The sequence below is a fragment of the Anser anser genome (assembly GCF_964211835.1).
Source record: "Anser anser genome assembly, chromosome: 27".
Lineage (NCBI taxonomy): Eukaryota > Metazoa > Chordata > Aves > Anseriformes > Anatidae > Anser > Anser anser.
In genome coordinates, this window is record NC_139748.1 from 6,948,493 (window position 1) to 6,964,703 (window position 16,211).

The window sequence follows — 16,211 nt, forward strand, 5'->3', positions numbered from 1 at the left end:
CTGAAATAGCTGCTGGGAAAAACATTTCTATCACTGGCTTCTGTCATTAGGCCGATGCACGCACGCTCTTGTACACACGCACACTTCGGGGGAACTAGGGTCATTTAAAAACAACTGAACAGAACTGATCAAAGCTTTCATTCCTAAGGCTCTAATGCAAAATGTCAGATTGACAGCAACTCGGTGGTGTCGCTTTATATTTTTGGCACAGGCAGACGCTGTAGGGGGGGGGATCATGACTATTTAGTGCACTGCCCTAGATGGAGCTGCGAAGCAGCTGGGGAAGGGCTGGACAGAGGTAGAGTCTCCGTGCCGCATTCCGGAGATTAGATAGGAGCTCAGTCCTGAACTCCACAGAGGGGCCAGGCCAGTGAACGCTAAAGGTTGTAGGAAAAAATGGGACCCTAACAGTCGAGAGCTTCCAAAAATAAAGAAAAGTGGGTCAGAGGGACTGGAGAGGGGCTGGAGCGCTTTTTCAAAATACAGGGAGGAAAAGGAGACAAGCTGTCACTCATTAAGAGAGGATCCCCATCCCCAAAATCACTGCCTGAAATGTCAAAGGTGAGAGTAATTGGACAAGGGAGTTGGAATTTGAGCATAGTTACCAGGCAAGAGGAAAAACACTACACCTGCTCTCCAGGAAAGTATTTTAAGCTTAAAAATAAATAAAACCTCGCACCATGAAAATGAAAGATGTATGTTCCGCAGATAGGATGTCTTGGAACTTGTCAAATCCTTCACTGCGCCGTTGTCACAATACACTCCGTGCCAGCTATGCCAGTCATCAAATAAACAACTTTCTCATCACTAGCAAACAGAGTGGGAGTAAAAGGGTGGGTGGTGTGCCCTGTCCCCAGAGTGCATTTCAACGATGCTACTAATGATGAACTCCAAAGGGTATTGTGATTCTCACAGAAGTGCAGAAAGGCAGGCTGCTGTTAGCAAGGGGCTTGAAAAAGTAGCCAGAAGACAAATTATCTGCCTAATGGCATAAATTCATTTCACTTTAGTGAGAGCGCAGAACCCTTAAGAGTTGCCTCCACTGGTATTGTGAAGACTGAGGTTTGGCTGAAAGCAGGTACTCACGCTTGATTTCTGCAAAGAGCAATCCATCCTCAAACTAACGGCAGGTTTCCCACTACGTGCAGACTGAACACTCAGACAAATACAGCTTAAGATTGCATATTTATCCAAATCTTGATGGTGGGTTCTGAGCTAAATCCAGAACCCAGGATCCTGGGGGTTTGATTTCCAATAAGCTTTGGCTAAAGCTTGAGTTCTGCGCAACTACACACTTTCTGTTTACTTCCACTCTCATGTCATGGCAGGATTAGTCTCTGAGAAAAATCATACTGAGGTTTTCATCAGGCTTGGCTCACATGGGATTTATACAACCCTTAAATGAATTAAATTGTGAGAAATTGGAAGAATTTCATATAATTCTGAATTTAAGAGAGACAATCCTCCCAAACCAAACATATAAAACCCTTTTCGGAGCTGATGTGAATCTTTGATTAACCCTCAGTATCCTTCCGAGCTACTGCAGTCTCTTCAAAAAATCTGCTTGATATAGTGCCGAGCAGACCAAACATCCCCAACTTTTGATAACAGAATCTTTATAGCCCTTCTCATTTCTCTGTACGAAAGGCAGATTCCACCCCCACACTAGGTCAGACAAACCACAGTCGGTACCTTACCCGAATGTCTCCAGTACTCTGCTCTTAGCACACTGTTCACACCAGTCCCAAATATTAGTGCACGACCTCCAGGTCCTCACTCAGACACAATTCACTTCTCATCACACCTCCGCAGCCTCCTGTCCGTCTGACTCCTTGGCTCCTGGGCAATCACTCATCAAACACCTGCAACCACTGCAGCAGCAAAGAGGAAAGAAACAAAAGAATACCGCAGGAATCACTAAGCCCATCAATTTTTCAAGTCCTTACTCTTAGCTATGTTATCACCCCAAGTGCAGTGGGCATTTTTCAAACACTCAGGCAGGGATGAGAAAAAATAACAGAACAGCGTGCAGATGTTCAGCTCCTGCAAAAGAAATACTGTCCCACTGTGAATTATAAGCCTGACTTCAGGATATTTGGGATGAAGTCTGGTTAGCATTTATGCCGATACGATCTGTAGCACTAACTTCCACGAGCCCAAGGATTTCATCCCGTTCAGCTCCTGTTTTCTGTGTCCCTCCGTGGAAGAGAAGGGTGGAAGGAAAGAACTCCTGCTCCTCTGGGCACCCCTGCTGTGACACTCCAGGTGGCCCACGAGGCCAAATCCACAACAACGGGGATTTTTCAGCAAATCAAATGTGGGCCACCCCTTTCCCCTCTCGCCTGAGCCAAAACAGTGGTCCTTCAAGGTTAGCAAAATAATAAGCTGGCAAATGAAGGCAGACGGAGACCCTGCCAGCTCTGCACCTTGCCAGCTATCTGTCACGCTAACGGATAAACAGACGCTGATGCTTCCATGATTTTCCATCCATCGCTTAGCCCGCCCACAACGAAGTCGTCACTTAATTTTAAATTAAAAAGGGAGCACGAGGGATTGTTAAAAAGGCCTAGCGAAAGCTAGGGAAGGAGACGACATCTGAGAGCCCTGGGTCACCCTACCCATCCAGCCTCTATCATTGCTGCTTTGTTCCATATTTAGCCCCTGACAACTGTGTGTAGTGCAGGAACTCCCGGCTCTCTTTTTTCCCTCCCCCCTCTGCTGTCTCTGCTCCCTGAGAGCTTTCAGAAATTGCTTTCTTTTTCCCCGTGGCCTTAACTTACTGTCCCTATACCCAAGAAGATGGCAGAAAAGCAGGAGGAGCCCAGCAACGCTCAGAACGGTGAACCTGACAACGCAGAAGAGGGCGAGGGAAAAAAGAAGAAGAAGGTGAAGCGGGAAGACCTGCCACCCTTTGAAATTGTGACAGGGTAAGAGGTTTAGCTATAAAGAGGGTGCAAAAGGCTGGAACGGGGATCTTCAAAGGTCCCTGCCTCAGCTCTGCTGCTGGGTAATTAAAGGTGGTACCTTAAGCCAGTGCACTTTTGAGTAGTCTTAAACGGTTTAAGTACGGCTTTCGTTATTGTGGGATTTTGTTAAAAGTTTCAATGCATTTTACAGGGGATGAATTCACCCCAGGCAGGCGGGCAGCCAAATCCATTTGTTTTCATACAAGCAGCTCTGTTTCCACAGTACTCACCGATTCCCTCGTAGTGCACTGCAATGGGGTGACTTGCCTGACAATAAAGGGATGGAAGGTATGGGTCCTTGATGAACGCTGAATATTGATTTCTTGCTGTGATCTGTGGCTCTTGTCTGAAAGTTTCTCTGTCTGTGGATTAGGAAAAATACCCCTGCTATGGCTGATTTACTTTACGGACCTAAGGGACAGATTTTTCAAGAGAGTGAGAAGTCCACATTTTCAAGGGCTCCACACCCACAGCTGGAACCTGACTTTCAAAAAGCCTAACTCACAGAAGGGCACCAAAACAAGAGGCAGTTTTCAAGACTGCAAAGCAGCAAGTGGCTCCTTTTATTCCAGGGAGCCTGGCCTTTGAAAGAGGCAGATATAACAGAGATCTGCTAGGAAGCTGAACTCTGTCAGATGTAATTGACAGCTGCAAGTAGAAAAAACTGTGTAATCTGCTATCTCTAAGCATTTCAAAATGCTCGTTGTAGTAGTATCAAGATGCCCTATGTAGCTCTTCCTTCGAGCTCTTCCCTCGGAAGTCACCAAGGCAGGGCTCCCAGCATATAACCCAAAACCACGATTTCTTCCAGCTGCTGGTATGCAAACCTCAGGCCAGACTCTTAAATCCCACTTAGAATCTTTCTGCCTGTGACAGGGCCACCGGTAAGAAAGGCTCTGCAAATAAAATTTGGCTGGCATTTCTGAAAAGCATGCACGAGGTTTCATCTCGCACAATTGGGTTATGTCCCTGCATGGGGGTGAAAATACAATTTTCTTCTTAAAAAGCATATGTTCTGAAAATCACTTCTTGTGGCGGGGCTGTTCACAGCCTTTAGTCTCTGTCGTGCACAATCATGCAAATAATACATCTGCTAGAACAGGGACTTTTAAGAAAAGCACATTCCTCTGCTATGAACTGAGCCTGGACTAATGACAAACGTGGTGACAACTCCTAGATGCATAGAACACGTTCTAAATGAATCTCATCAGGAAATTATGTTTTTTCAGCCATAGAGCACTCAACTTGCAATTAGGACTGCCAAGGAATTGGGCGCTATCTTCAAACTTCCTTGCTAACCCCAACAACCTGGGTAGGAACCGGTGTGCTAATCGCGGCTGGAAAAAAAAACTTTCATAGTGCTATGCTGCAATGAAAAGATTTGTTGGAATGACAAGGCTGTTACAGATTGTGGCAGGACTTTCCACACTTAAAAGGCAGCAGCAGGAACGTGAGGGGTGATGTGTCTGCAAAAAGAAAGGGTTAACAATAGGAAAACAACCTCCTGAGGCTTAGCAGGGAGCCACACTGCTGGAACCCTACCAGGGCACAGGGACTAGGGAAAGATCCCTGGGTAACACAAGGCAGTCTCAGGTAAGGCTTTTCTAGGAATGAGTTAAAGTCTGTGCTGTGGCATCTACGTATGTTAAGCTGTGAAAATCGGCTAGTACCATTCCATACGCTGATACCAAGCAAGGCAAGAACTTAAGTTTCCAAAATGAAAGTACTCCAATGTTTGGTGAGGGACCCTCGAGCTGTCAGTATGTGATTATTTAGTCTGTGATCGTTGTAACACTATTTGGAAAGTGTTTAGAAGGATCTGGTGAATTCCTGCAGGACTCACGACCAAGTATCCCCTGATGATTAGTTTATTACCGGTACGCTGGCTGTTAAAGGTGAGAATGAGGAAGTAAAGCAGAAATCCCAAAGGGCCCTGAAAGAGGTACAGAAAAATTCAGCAATTTTTACTTTCATTTTAAGGACCCCGTCAGTACAGGCTGTGCCTCGACCCGGTTTGATCACTGTTTGGATTTTCTAATTATTCAGGAATTTTCAGCCAATAAAGACAGTTATGTGAATTATGAGAAAACACATAACTGCAACTGTGCAAGCACTTAAATTCAATTACACTGTCTACTACTCAAGTGTTTCAGTTTTAGCCGTTGGATTAGGGGCATCTTGTGACACACAGCCAAGTTTTCAAGCTGAGGCTTACAGCCGAGACTGGCTTACACGAAAAAAGCTGGGAACCTAAGCACTCCGTTTAAGAATATTAAGCCCCCCCGTGCTTTTTGTCAACACAGCCCTGGATAAATATAAGCCCCTGCTGTGTATGTTTCATGACATTTAAGGAGACACATTCATTTACACTTTACCCAGGGTGTAAATGAGGTTCCTCCTAGCAGTGATAAACCCTTGGTTCCTCCTAGAGCTGATCATTAGACTTTCTATAATCAATGAGCCCAGCATGAGTATGTTTATTTGTGAACAGTTGTTGAAGAGCAAGCAAAAGGACACTGTCTTATAGGCTCCAGTAACTTAAGACCAAGTATAAATACTCAGCAAAAAACATGTAAATGTAAAGAATATGCCCTACTAGTTTACTGCAGTTTTTAGACAATCCCGCATTTTTATTCTCTCATTCTCTTCTCCTACCTGCCATGCAATGGCACAGGGCATTGTGACCACGCTGGGCAGCTGCTGCATTCCTCCAGTCTACCTTATTTCAAGGTACTTAAATGCACATTATAGATTGAGGTTCTTGCCTCAAAGTTTCAATATTTTCATATTAATGTGATCTAACAGATCACAAAACAGCCTTGCTACTACCCAGGACAAGCACTTGGATAAATTAAGCTTGAGATGGTTAGAAAATCCCTAAAGAGCACCATTTAACGACCTCCACAGAAGCAGGAAAAATAATATTTCAGCTTTTACCTTCCCATATACCGCAAGTGAGCTGTGACCACCTGCATCTTATCATTAGAACAGATGATTTTTAGGAGCACTCTGACAGTTTGGTGCCTGTAAATAATTTAAGGAACCTTCCATATACATAAACCTCATGTGCAAGTCCTAAACCAAATATCATGCCAGTAAGGAGAGGGAAATGGAAACAAAACATCTTCTCTAACCGCACACAAAAAAAAAAAAGCAGAAAAGCAATTAGCCTAGTTACTGAAATTGGTGGTATTTGTGCATTTTAATAAGTTTACACAGTTACATGCAAGACAACACAATTTTTATGTTTAGCGTCTATAGCAGTACAGCTTCCAGCATAAGAAATACAAGAACTGAACTTGCATCTCCTCAGTATATTTTGTTGGCATTCCCTTTCTCTAAGGTTAGAACAAACAAAAAAAAAAAAAGGTAAAATAAGGATAATATTAACATTCATAAGCCACCTGCCATTCAATCATGGGAGAACAGGCTTGCCAAGAACTAGTGATTTACTCAGGAACTGAAAGAAAGCAATTCAAAGCTAGATCTCTGTTTCCAAAGAAGCAGGCTTTGTTTTTCATAGCAGATGACACAGCTATTTCAGGGATGTATTTTGATTCGCAACTGCTTGTAAAGTGTCTGAAGCTACCCAAATAAACACCACGATACTTCATTCTGCAGTCAGTTATTAGGGTCATCTGCCAAGCACTCTGTAATTCCAAGGAGAGATGATGCAGCACGCAGCATCCAAACGCACCTCCAATCTTACAGCACGCACGGCTCCTTCTTTCCCATTCTTTCCCTGCTGCATCGCTTGCTGTGGGGCATTCCTGTTACGCAGAGACACCAGGCTCAAGTCCCCACTGCTACGAAGAGCCACGTAGCAAGGACGCAGCTAAGCCCAGCCAGGGCTCGCGTTTACAATTCACACTTGTGCCAAAATGTCCTCCCTCGTCTGGTTTAGATGGGATTAAGGAGATTCTTGCTAACTAGCAAACACAGTTTATTGGTTGATTCTGTAACCACCATCAGCAAGTTTTCCGAGCTCTCAGCCAATTACTTAGACTTGGAAAAAGCCCTTGGCTTTGTTTGAGTTCTTTATCAGAAACGTACTAATTAAATTGATGCATATTCCATGCCGCTAGGAGAACAGATTGAGGTGAACATTGCAGATAATCTTAGACACCTAGATGATAAGGAAAAAGTTTGTCTAGAAAGCCCAACTAAACCCGCCAGTGAGTCAACACATCCTGGAGCAGTCCACTGTTGTTTAAGCTGTTCATCAAAACATACAGACTTAATTTCATCACTGATGTCACTGCTTTGCGGTCAAGAGACTTAAATCAGGAATGAACGTCCGTGTGACTCTGATGCGATACATTTAGATATATGATGTTATTTCAAAACAACTTACTGCGGCCTCACAAAATTATCTTTGAAACAAGGCAATGGGTGGCTTGTTGGTCACACTCAGCTGGACTTTCAAAAATATCTTTAAAAAAAATCATTAAATCATTAACTGAAGAATCATTAATTATCTAGGATGTAAAGCAGGAAAACTTCTGCTCTCCCAAGGATGTACTTCTTTTTTTAATAGCCTCCAAGAACAAGACAAAAGGAGTTCAGGGAATAAGAGGTGCTATGCTGAATTAGAGTCTGATAATGCTCTTAATGAAATCAATGGAAGCCTTGCAATTCATCCTAAAGAAAATGAGACTAGCTCCAACGGGTAACTAAGTCATATGAAGTAAGGGAACAGATGGAAAACACTACGAAATGGAAGTTAAAGCAGTCTTTCTGGGTAGTTTAGAAGCTCTGCATGCCAGTGCAAACTTCCCTTATGTAGGCCTGTAGAAACTCTCAATGCAAACCAGAGAACCACAGACCAAATCACACCAGAACAGAATGATTTATTTGCTTATTAATAAAAATAAAAGCCTGTATCTACATTACTGCTTCTCATCCCTCATTAATACACTGCCAGCTAAAACAGTAATAGCAGGAAGGGTCCCAAACAGGCTTTTCTATCGCTTAAGTCCCACCTTGTATAGAACTGATCTAAACAGAACTGAACAGTGTAAGCACTTAGTACGGCTAAAAAAGCAGCTGAAAACCTGCTTCTAGTAATATTTTTTCAAGTCAGACTTGTACTCTGAACTTGCATTGTTATGAATCAACGAAATGCAAAAAGAATTGTGGTGCTCCTTGACTGACAGCAACAGTAGATATTCCCAGCGTAGCTGCAATGCTCTGAACTAAATCATTTCGACTTGTACATCTTGTTACATTTTGAAGACTAATGATCTTCCTCTCTCCGTACAGAGCACAACTGCCAACCTAACCACAGCACCTCTCGCGCTATCTGGCTGGTATAGCGCACCGATATTCCAAGTGAAGTTGTCCAGCTGTAAAATCGTGCTGTTGGGAAATCCAAAGCAGAAGTGTGAACTGTAACTCCAGGCCTTTTACTGCGAATGTGCGTAGCAGGCCCAAATGCACCCTAGATACTACTGTAGCATCATAAAATATTAAACAGGGAGGCTATTCTTTTACGGTTTAACTTTCTCAAAAGCCAAAAATGCCAAAGGACTTGGGCAGCAAGAATCTCTGGCTGCGACAAGTATGAACATACACATACCAGTGAAGTTTTGAAACTCTGTTAAGTGGAATTAAACACTTATGGAAGAATGCCTTTAAGTGTTTAGAGCAGCACAACTAAAGCAGCTTGATGATAGCTATAATTTACTCGAAGTTATGGTTTTAGGTAGCACACTATTTCTAATCCTTTTCTATGCAAAAATCCATTTGCTTTCAGTACATATTGCAGCATTTGCAGCCAGGTATCATATGAAGAGCTCCTCAATGCCTGGCCCCCACACTGGTAATATCAAGGTTATAGGTCCACCTAAAACTCAGATGAGGATTACAACATCCTGGAAGATTACTAGCATGCAGTAAATGAAATGTTGTGTTACTAGTTTTCATTATTTCGCTTTGGTTACTTTGCAGTCTTCGCTCCCATCCTTCGTAGCATTTAGCAGGTCGCAAGGCACGCTGTCAGCATCTTTTCATCTCACATCCTTCGAGCACTGGTTCTTGTACTGATGTACTCCACAGTTTGATGCTACAGAGGACACTCACGAAAAGCTGGTACTCCATTAGAAAGAAACAGGTACTTGGAGATGATGCAGCTTTCTTTTTTCACCTCTTCAATCAGTAGTACATAAAAGCTATACACAGTATTTTAAGGAGCTACTTTCAACTTCCCTACATAACAGCAGACTACTCTGCTTGGATGCAAGAGAACTGGAAACACGTCTCGCTGTGATAGTTCACTTGGAATTATGCTAGTTTAGAAACCCAAAAGGGAAAAGGTGCACAACAAATTAAAAAGAAGTGACTGAAGTTTATCAGTAGTATCCATGAGGCAGCTATCAAATTTCAGAGGGAAAAACACTCCTTCATAACAAAGTCACATTTGATCTTAGATATTCACATGTAGCTAAAGCCACAACATAACCCTACTGAATATTAGCACTGAACTGGTTCTGGAAGAATAAAACCAGAACACCTATGAACTGTAGCTAGTCAGTCACACGTGCCTCTACTCAAAGGAAATCCAGACTGCAGAAGCACTGAGGGTAAAACATTAATTAGTAATGCCAGAGCTACCTGAACAATCAGGACAACAGATCTCACAGATTAACGTTGCAGAAGCATACTGACAGAAGAGTACAAACGGCCCAGAGTACAGTAAATTTTGTAGTCTCAAAAAATGCATTTAAGCAGCAACTAGTGCTTCAAGTACCTCTATGCAGACAGCAGAAAAGCACAGCCCAAGTTTGTCAAAATTCAGTGAAAAAGACCAGGTGTTCAGAATGGGTCTGAAAGCCTTACCGCGCAGTAAAAGGAGCCGGTTTTAATGGAGCCATCCAGCTGGTTTTAATGTGTTTTTGTCCTTTCTGAGGAAACATCTCCTTTCCACACATGGCAAAAGACAGCCATGGTAGATTGAACTGGTCCAAGACCACACAGGAACTAAGCCAACGCTATAACCCTTTATTATGTGCCTCTGAGATGCTTCTCTCCTCTCCACTTTCTACAGGGAGCGCCTCCCAGCCATGTTTTTCAAATTCCAGTTCAGGAACGTGGAATACAGCTCAGGCAGGAACAAAACCTTCCTGTGTTACGTTGTCGAGACCCAAGGCAAAGAGTCAGTGACTTCTCGGGGCTACCTGGAAGATGAGCACGCAGCTGCCCACGCAGAAATTGCTTTCTTTAACACAATTTTGCCCAAGTGTGAATCAAGTCTCCGCTACAACATCACCTGGTACGTCTCCTCCAGTCCCTGCGTGACCTGCGCTGATCGGATAACCGAGACCCTGAAGAAGAACAAGAACCTGCGCCTGACGATCATGGTAGGGCGCCTCTTCATGTGGGAAGAGCCAGAAATGCAGGCTGCTCTGAAAAAAATGAAGTCAGCTGGCTGCAAGCTGAGGATTATGAAGCCTCAAGACTTTGAGTATGTCTGGCAGAACTTTGTGGAACAGGAGGAAGGAGAGGAAGCAAAGGCTTTCGTGCCATGGGAGGACATTCAAGAGAACTTCCAGTATTATGAGGAAAAGCTGGCTGAGATTCTGCACTGAAGCTCACGTAAGTGAGGATTTCCATTTGCTCACCTTGCTCCTTGCCTTAGTATTAGATTCCTCTTTTTCTTCAGGTTGTTAAAGGCACAACAGAGTCATTTCCCATTACTATTACTCCCATACGTACCCAGCTATGCTCGTCGGTACCAGAATACTGAGAATTCTCCTAGGCAGTACCTTCCCCCTACAAAGGTATTAACGACACAATTGGCTTCTTCACAGCAGAAGCTTCAGAGATTGAAAGCTCTTTTTTTCCCCTCAGAGTAAACACCTCCAAGAAAAAATAAAATAAAATTTAAAAGGTAGGGTCACTAGATGCAATAAAAATACCTGTTTCCTGCAGGCATGATACCCAAATGCATGTGAAAGCGCAAGAGAGATGTACAGAAAATAGAATTTCCTCCGCCCCCAAAGTCTAGCCCTCTAGAACAAAAACCGAAACAGAAGTTACACACCAGGAAGTCAGTTATTACAATTCCTTTTTTAAGGGATAGTTAGTATCACCTTGGAGTCACCTATTTAAGCAGTGAAACACAGAAGCAGGTGAAGCCTCTAACACACCTCTCTCTTCTTCCCAGGACCAATTCGGGGAAGATCTGCGAAGAGAGACATGGCAGACTTGACATCTAGCACACTCCTGCTTTCCGAAGCTTCGACTCCAGCAGGTGCAGTACTAACTCCTGCAAGATTAGGCTCTGATGGACTACCAATACATGTACAACACCTTTGGTGTCTGGGATTTTCTGGTTTATTTTTTGTTCTTCTGCACCCACCCTCCCTCTCCCCCTCCCGAAACAAACCTGTGCTGCCTCTGCTGTAAGACAAGGCAACAAACGGCGTGGTTTAAGCCTCAAACGAAATGGATCGCAGTGGATCTACAGGACAAGGGTGTAGGCCTCGCATACCAGGACTACTTTAGGAGAAGATATCGTAGAACAAAGCTGCTGATTAGATAAACGTATCTAGAAAGAATATACTTCATAAATATTACAAAGAAAGGGAGTTAAGATGAATAAAAAAGTTTTATTCTTTGTCCTTCTCAATTAATAGTAACTGTGATTTAAATTAGGGTTAACTCATCGATTGTACAATTATGACGGAGCCAACAGTACTTGATTTCAAATGCATCAAATACCTTTTTCCCCTTGTTCAATGATGTCTGTGATATAAAACTAGGAAGAGGAAAGTGAAATAAAATTGGAAGCCACTGAAAAGAAGTAAAGCATTGTTATTCCTTCTCTATTTCAAAGAGGTCCTAAAATTAATCTGACAAGCGAGACATGCTGGGACAGCCACGTATGAAATGTTTCCTTCCAAAGCGCAGCATGATGAGAAGAGAGCGCTGCTAGGTGCCAAAAAGTTTCATGAGTATGTGCAAGCATGGAGACACAGAGAGGGAAAGAGGGGGATCCTGCCTTCCATGTAAAACAAGGCTCAGACCAAACAAAGGTCACGGGGAAGCTCATCAGCTAGAAAACCGAGTCAGACAGGGGTTGTTCTTCCAATTACTTTTTGATGTTGCTGCACTGTCGCAGGCTGGAATGGTGCTACACCCACACACCCCCTGACTGCTGAAGTCTCTTCACTCGACTGCACTCAATTCTGGCACAAACTTTCCAGGCAACAAAAACAAGCAGCAGTGAGAACACCTTTGTGCAGCCACTGTGGATTTTGTGTCTTTGCCACTAGCTCTAAGAAACAAACATAAATAAGCACAGGAACTAAATCAATGAGCAGTCCTGATGTTCACTCATGATCGGCTCAATACTCCCAGTTCCTACTTGCTTTACTCAGTTTATTTCTCTGAGTTGTGGGTTCAGCTTTAGCAAAAAAATAAATTCACAAAAAAAAAAAAAGGACAGTGAACAGAGAGGAACAATATGAAGCTCTTAAAGACAAACAGAATTTGCAGATCTGCACAAACAAAAACATACAATACAGATTCATCCATAACACACAAAACAGAAAAGGCTCCGCACGTTTAATAGGTCATAAAAAGTAACTAGGAACCCTATTTTACAACAACAAAATCTTGACTGTCTCATCTATTAGGTTTATTCAACATATCTGGCATTTTCACAAACATTCAGTATGACAGAAGTCAAAAGATTTGGTATTATGGGACAGTGGGGAAAAAAACAAACACGGGAAATGCCGAGTGGGTTAATTCTTCAGCGCTAGAACCTAATTTTCCAAACTCCAGTGTACAGCAGTGGTCTAATACACTGACTTGTGTTTATTTGGTGACAACAAACACCAAACTGCATACAACAGCTCAACTACAAAAGCAGAAAAAAAATAAAGGCAAAAAACAAACCTTGCCTTCCATACGATTTTTTTTTTACAGCCTGCCAGTCATTCATATGCGAAGACAAAAAAATAAAAAGTTCTTCATGCCGTATCAATCGTATCACACAAAATACACCTACTAGGTGTCGTTACAAGTCTCCAGGATCCCCTTTCAAAACTGTTTTCCTCCTGTTGCGTACAGCCAAAACATATACACAGGTATGTTCTTTGCAAGGACTGTGCTCTAATCTGACAGCAGAGCACTGACGAAACATTTGCTTCATGTTGACAGCACGATTCTCCTTGGTACAATCTCATAACAAAAATACTTGCTTCCAAAAGATAAAAAATTAATTTTTAATCTCGTATAGAGTAATTATACTATATGTGAACACAGCAAAACTTTAAAGAAACAGAAATGGCAGGGCTCCACAGCTCATCGTTATGAACCAGCACAAATCAACTAATACCTAAGCAGCAGCAGGCAGCTCCGATTTCACTCTGCACGGGAACTGGCTGCTTTCAACAGAAGCTCCAGGGCACAGCCAGGTGCTCTGTGGAGAACCAGTGACATCTGGTGGCGTCCTGAGACAGACCAGGAACTCCCTAAGGGTTCAACACAGGCTCCCTAAACAACAGCATCCTAAATTAGCTGCTCTGGGACTTTTGTTCTTTTTGTTTTCCTATTAAGCCATTGCCACTGCCAACACAGGAGTGAGCTATGCTCAGAAGAATGTGCTCAGCATGCAGTTTCCCCCCCCTCATCAAGTTAAGAAGTTGCCATTCCTGAAAGCAAGGGAAACGAGGCCATCTTTGAACTCTTTTCCTCACAGAGAGTAAACCGTAATCTTTATATCTGTGTCTTCAAAGACTTCCCCAAGTATTGCTGAAACTTTATCCCAATCCAAGCGGTCAAGTCCACACCCGATCCTGGAAAACAAGACACCAAAACAACTGTAATGAGCTCTTTTGGAGCATGCTATGAACAACTAGCCCTTCAGGCAGCTACCATTTTATGGGGCAGTAACTCAACTCACCACAAATCAATGTAATGCAGATAAAATATGGCAATAACCAAGCACGAATGTTTTGCTATCATTTAAACCCGCTGGGAAACGCGTGCTTCATTCACACAGTTGAATAAAAGAGTTATATTAAAGTGGATACTTGAACTCTTATCTCATGGTAGGGAATCATGTCTCAAAAATCCTTCTACCCCAGCAGCAGTGAATTACTTATAGCACACGGACTGGCTCTCTTACTTGGGCATGGAAATGTCCGTAACTCCGTTGTTTAGACAGTGAGTTTTCATGGCTTCTAAACTCTTCCGCATATCCTCATAAGTGGGTTTATGAGAAACTTTCTTCTTCGTAATCTAAGTATAAATATAAAAGGTCAGTTGTGCCTTTGGTGTGATCACTGCAGCTTTTTTTTTTCCAAAGCATGCTCCACCACACTCAGAGACCGTACACCCAGATTTGCTACTACAAAGGAAAAAAGAACTACACTTCATAGCTTGAAGCAGTATAAATTAACAGCTGATTCTGTGAACTTCAAAGTATAAACACGCGCACACAAGGAAGCTTGGCTTCTCCTCAAGGAGGAAGACTTGAGTAATACATCTCACTTTTTTTAGAAAAGCATCCTCAAAAAAAGCCTCCCAACTCTTAAAGCCCTCGTTACAGTATCTAATACAACTTAGTTACAGGGAAGCACTGGAATCCTGTCCTCCTCTTACCAGGTAGTAAATATACCGGTCATCTCTTTGGAGAACTGCCACCTCTCCAGTCTTCTTTTCTAAAGGGAAAAGGAAAGTGTTGTTTTTAAAACAGTTAAAGTCCACTACGTAATCATCCCAGCAACCCTCGTAGCTTGGAATACCCTTACTGCTGGGAATCACTTAGCCCTTAAACTCCCACATGCCCACCCCGCATGTATCACTCACGTTGATCCAACAGCTCCTGGACGCCCCCAAACTTTTTCTTAAAAAGAACAGCTATGCCTGCGCCCATGCGACAGTCCTCACTGATGCAGTGAGCCAAGGCATCCGTCTGGGGGCACGAGAAAAGGTCTCCCTTAACGCACTTGATCTGAAGAACACAAACACAAGTGGGAAAGCTTAGAGGGCAGACTACGATAACGAAACACCTGCAGCTAGGCAAGCCCATATGATAACACCTGTGAGGCACTGAGCTTAAGACGCCATTTACAAGTAAATTGATTTAGTATGAATTGTGAACATGACAAGCAGATAACTTATCTTTTCTGCAGGATCAGCTATGAGAATCAAGTGCCAGCTCAGCAGTTTGTTTTACACAACTGATAAAGGAAAATTATGTAATAGAGTACAAGTGGCTTAGCGCACATCCTCAACACATTGTCAGTATGTCAGTGCTCCATACACCTAAACACCTAAGCTCTGTGCTGATGTAAAAGATGCACATCACTGATAGAAGTACAAAAGCGCAGGAAAATTAGCAAGAACTTTAATATCAGTCACTCTCCTCCCCAAAGCTACGTGGTACAACCACCTGTGATGTTATTAGGGAACAAGAATGTCTCTTTACAGAGACATGCATCACAGCAAGAGCCCACATAACCCGTTTTCTACGCACTCGCTCCCCTTGCTCCTTGAAGACCTGGGTGGCCATGGTAACGTGGGCTATGGTGAAGACTCCCGTGGCTAGAAAGATGACAGAGAGAAAAACAGTTATTAGAACCCCAAACTAGGCAATAAACTCGTGTGACAGAAAGCGCAGGGCTGACTGCCTTTATGGGCCCCTGTAGGCAGACAACACACCCCCTTGGGAAAGGAGGAGTAAAAAAAAAAAAAAGGAGAAAAGCAGCAGCGGGGGAGGGTGGGGGAGGGAAGCACCCGCAGCACCCCACAGCTCGGCCCGTGAGGCGCCAGCAGGCCCCAACCCGGGGCTAACACAGAACCAACACCCACGGGCCTCAGATCCTGCTCCGGGCCGGAAGGAGACCCAGCAGGGGGAAACCCCAACGGGCAGGGCGCGAGGAAGGAGCCGGAGGTGCGGGGCTAGCACCGCCCCGAGCCTGCCCAGCGCTGCCCACATCGCCCGGCCCGGCCCCGCTTCGCCACTAGGCCGCGCTCGGCCTCACGCACAAAATGGCGGCCGCCGCCCTCCCTCTCGGCAGCCTCTCTAGGCAGCGCGGAGGACCTCCCTCTCTATGGTACCCGCCCAGAACATTCCGCCGGCCGCCCCACGGCGCACGCGCGAGGCGCTGAGAGGCGGGGCTGAGATGGAGGCGGGAGGGGGGGGTGGAGCCGGGGCGGCGCATGCGCGCCGCGGGCCACCGCCGCCCTGAGAGCCGCCCTCCCTTCCCACGGCGCATGCGCGGGGGCCGC

General features: G+C 44.1%; 2 protein-coding genes across 4 annotated transcripts; one reads left to right on the forward strand and one right to left on the reverse strand.

Moving 5' to 3' along the window:
• The first annotated feature begins 1,877 nt into the window (after positions 1-1,877).
• Positions 1,878-11,766, forward strand: APOBEC2 (apolipoprotein B mRNA editing enzyme catalytic subunit 2). The gene is made up of 3 exons (XM_083812242.1): positions 1,878-2,927; positions 10,012-10,559; positions 11,131-11,766. Exons 1-2 carry the CDS (start codon positions 2,800-2,802, stop codon positions 10,550-10,552), a joined length of 669 nt encoding a protein of 222 aa, XP_083668368.1. The 5' UTR covers positions 1,878-2,799; the 3' UTR covers positions 10,553-10,559; positions 11,131-11,766.
• OARD1 (O-acyl-ADP-ribose deacylase 1) lies at positions 11,551-16,055 on the reverse strand. 3 transcript variants are annotated; one of them, XM_083812241.1, is made up of 6 exons: positions 15,969-16,055; positions 15,457-15,524; positions 14,787-14,931; positions 14,580-14,638; positions 14,104-14,216; positions 11,551-13,771 (listed from the first exon to the last, which is right to left on the reverse strand). In XM_083812241.1, exons 2-6 carry the CDS (start codon positions 15,490-15,492, stop codon positions 13,669-13,671), a joined length of 456 nt encoding a protein of 151 aa, XP_083668367.1. In that variant the 5' UTR covers positions 15,493-15,524; positions 15,969-16,055; the 3' UTR covers positions 11,551-13,668. The 3 variants fall into 3 exon arrangements, with proteins under 3 accessions (XP_083668367.1, XP_083668366.1, XP_083668365.1); XM_083812240.1 differs by having other exon boundaries at positions 15,792-15,987; XM_083812239.1 differs by lacking the exon at positions 15,969-16,055 and adding an exon at positions 15,717-15,962.
• Between the last annotated feature and the right edge of the window lie 156 nt (positions 16,056-16,211).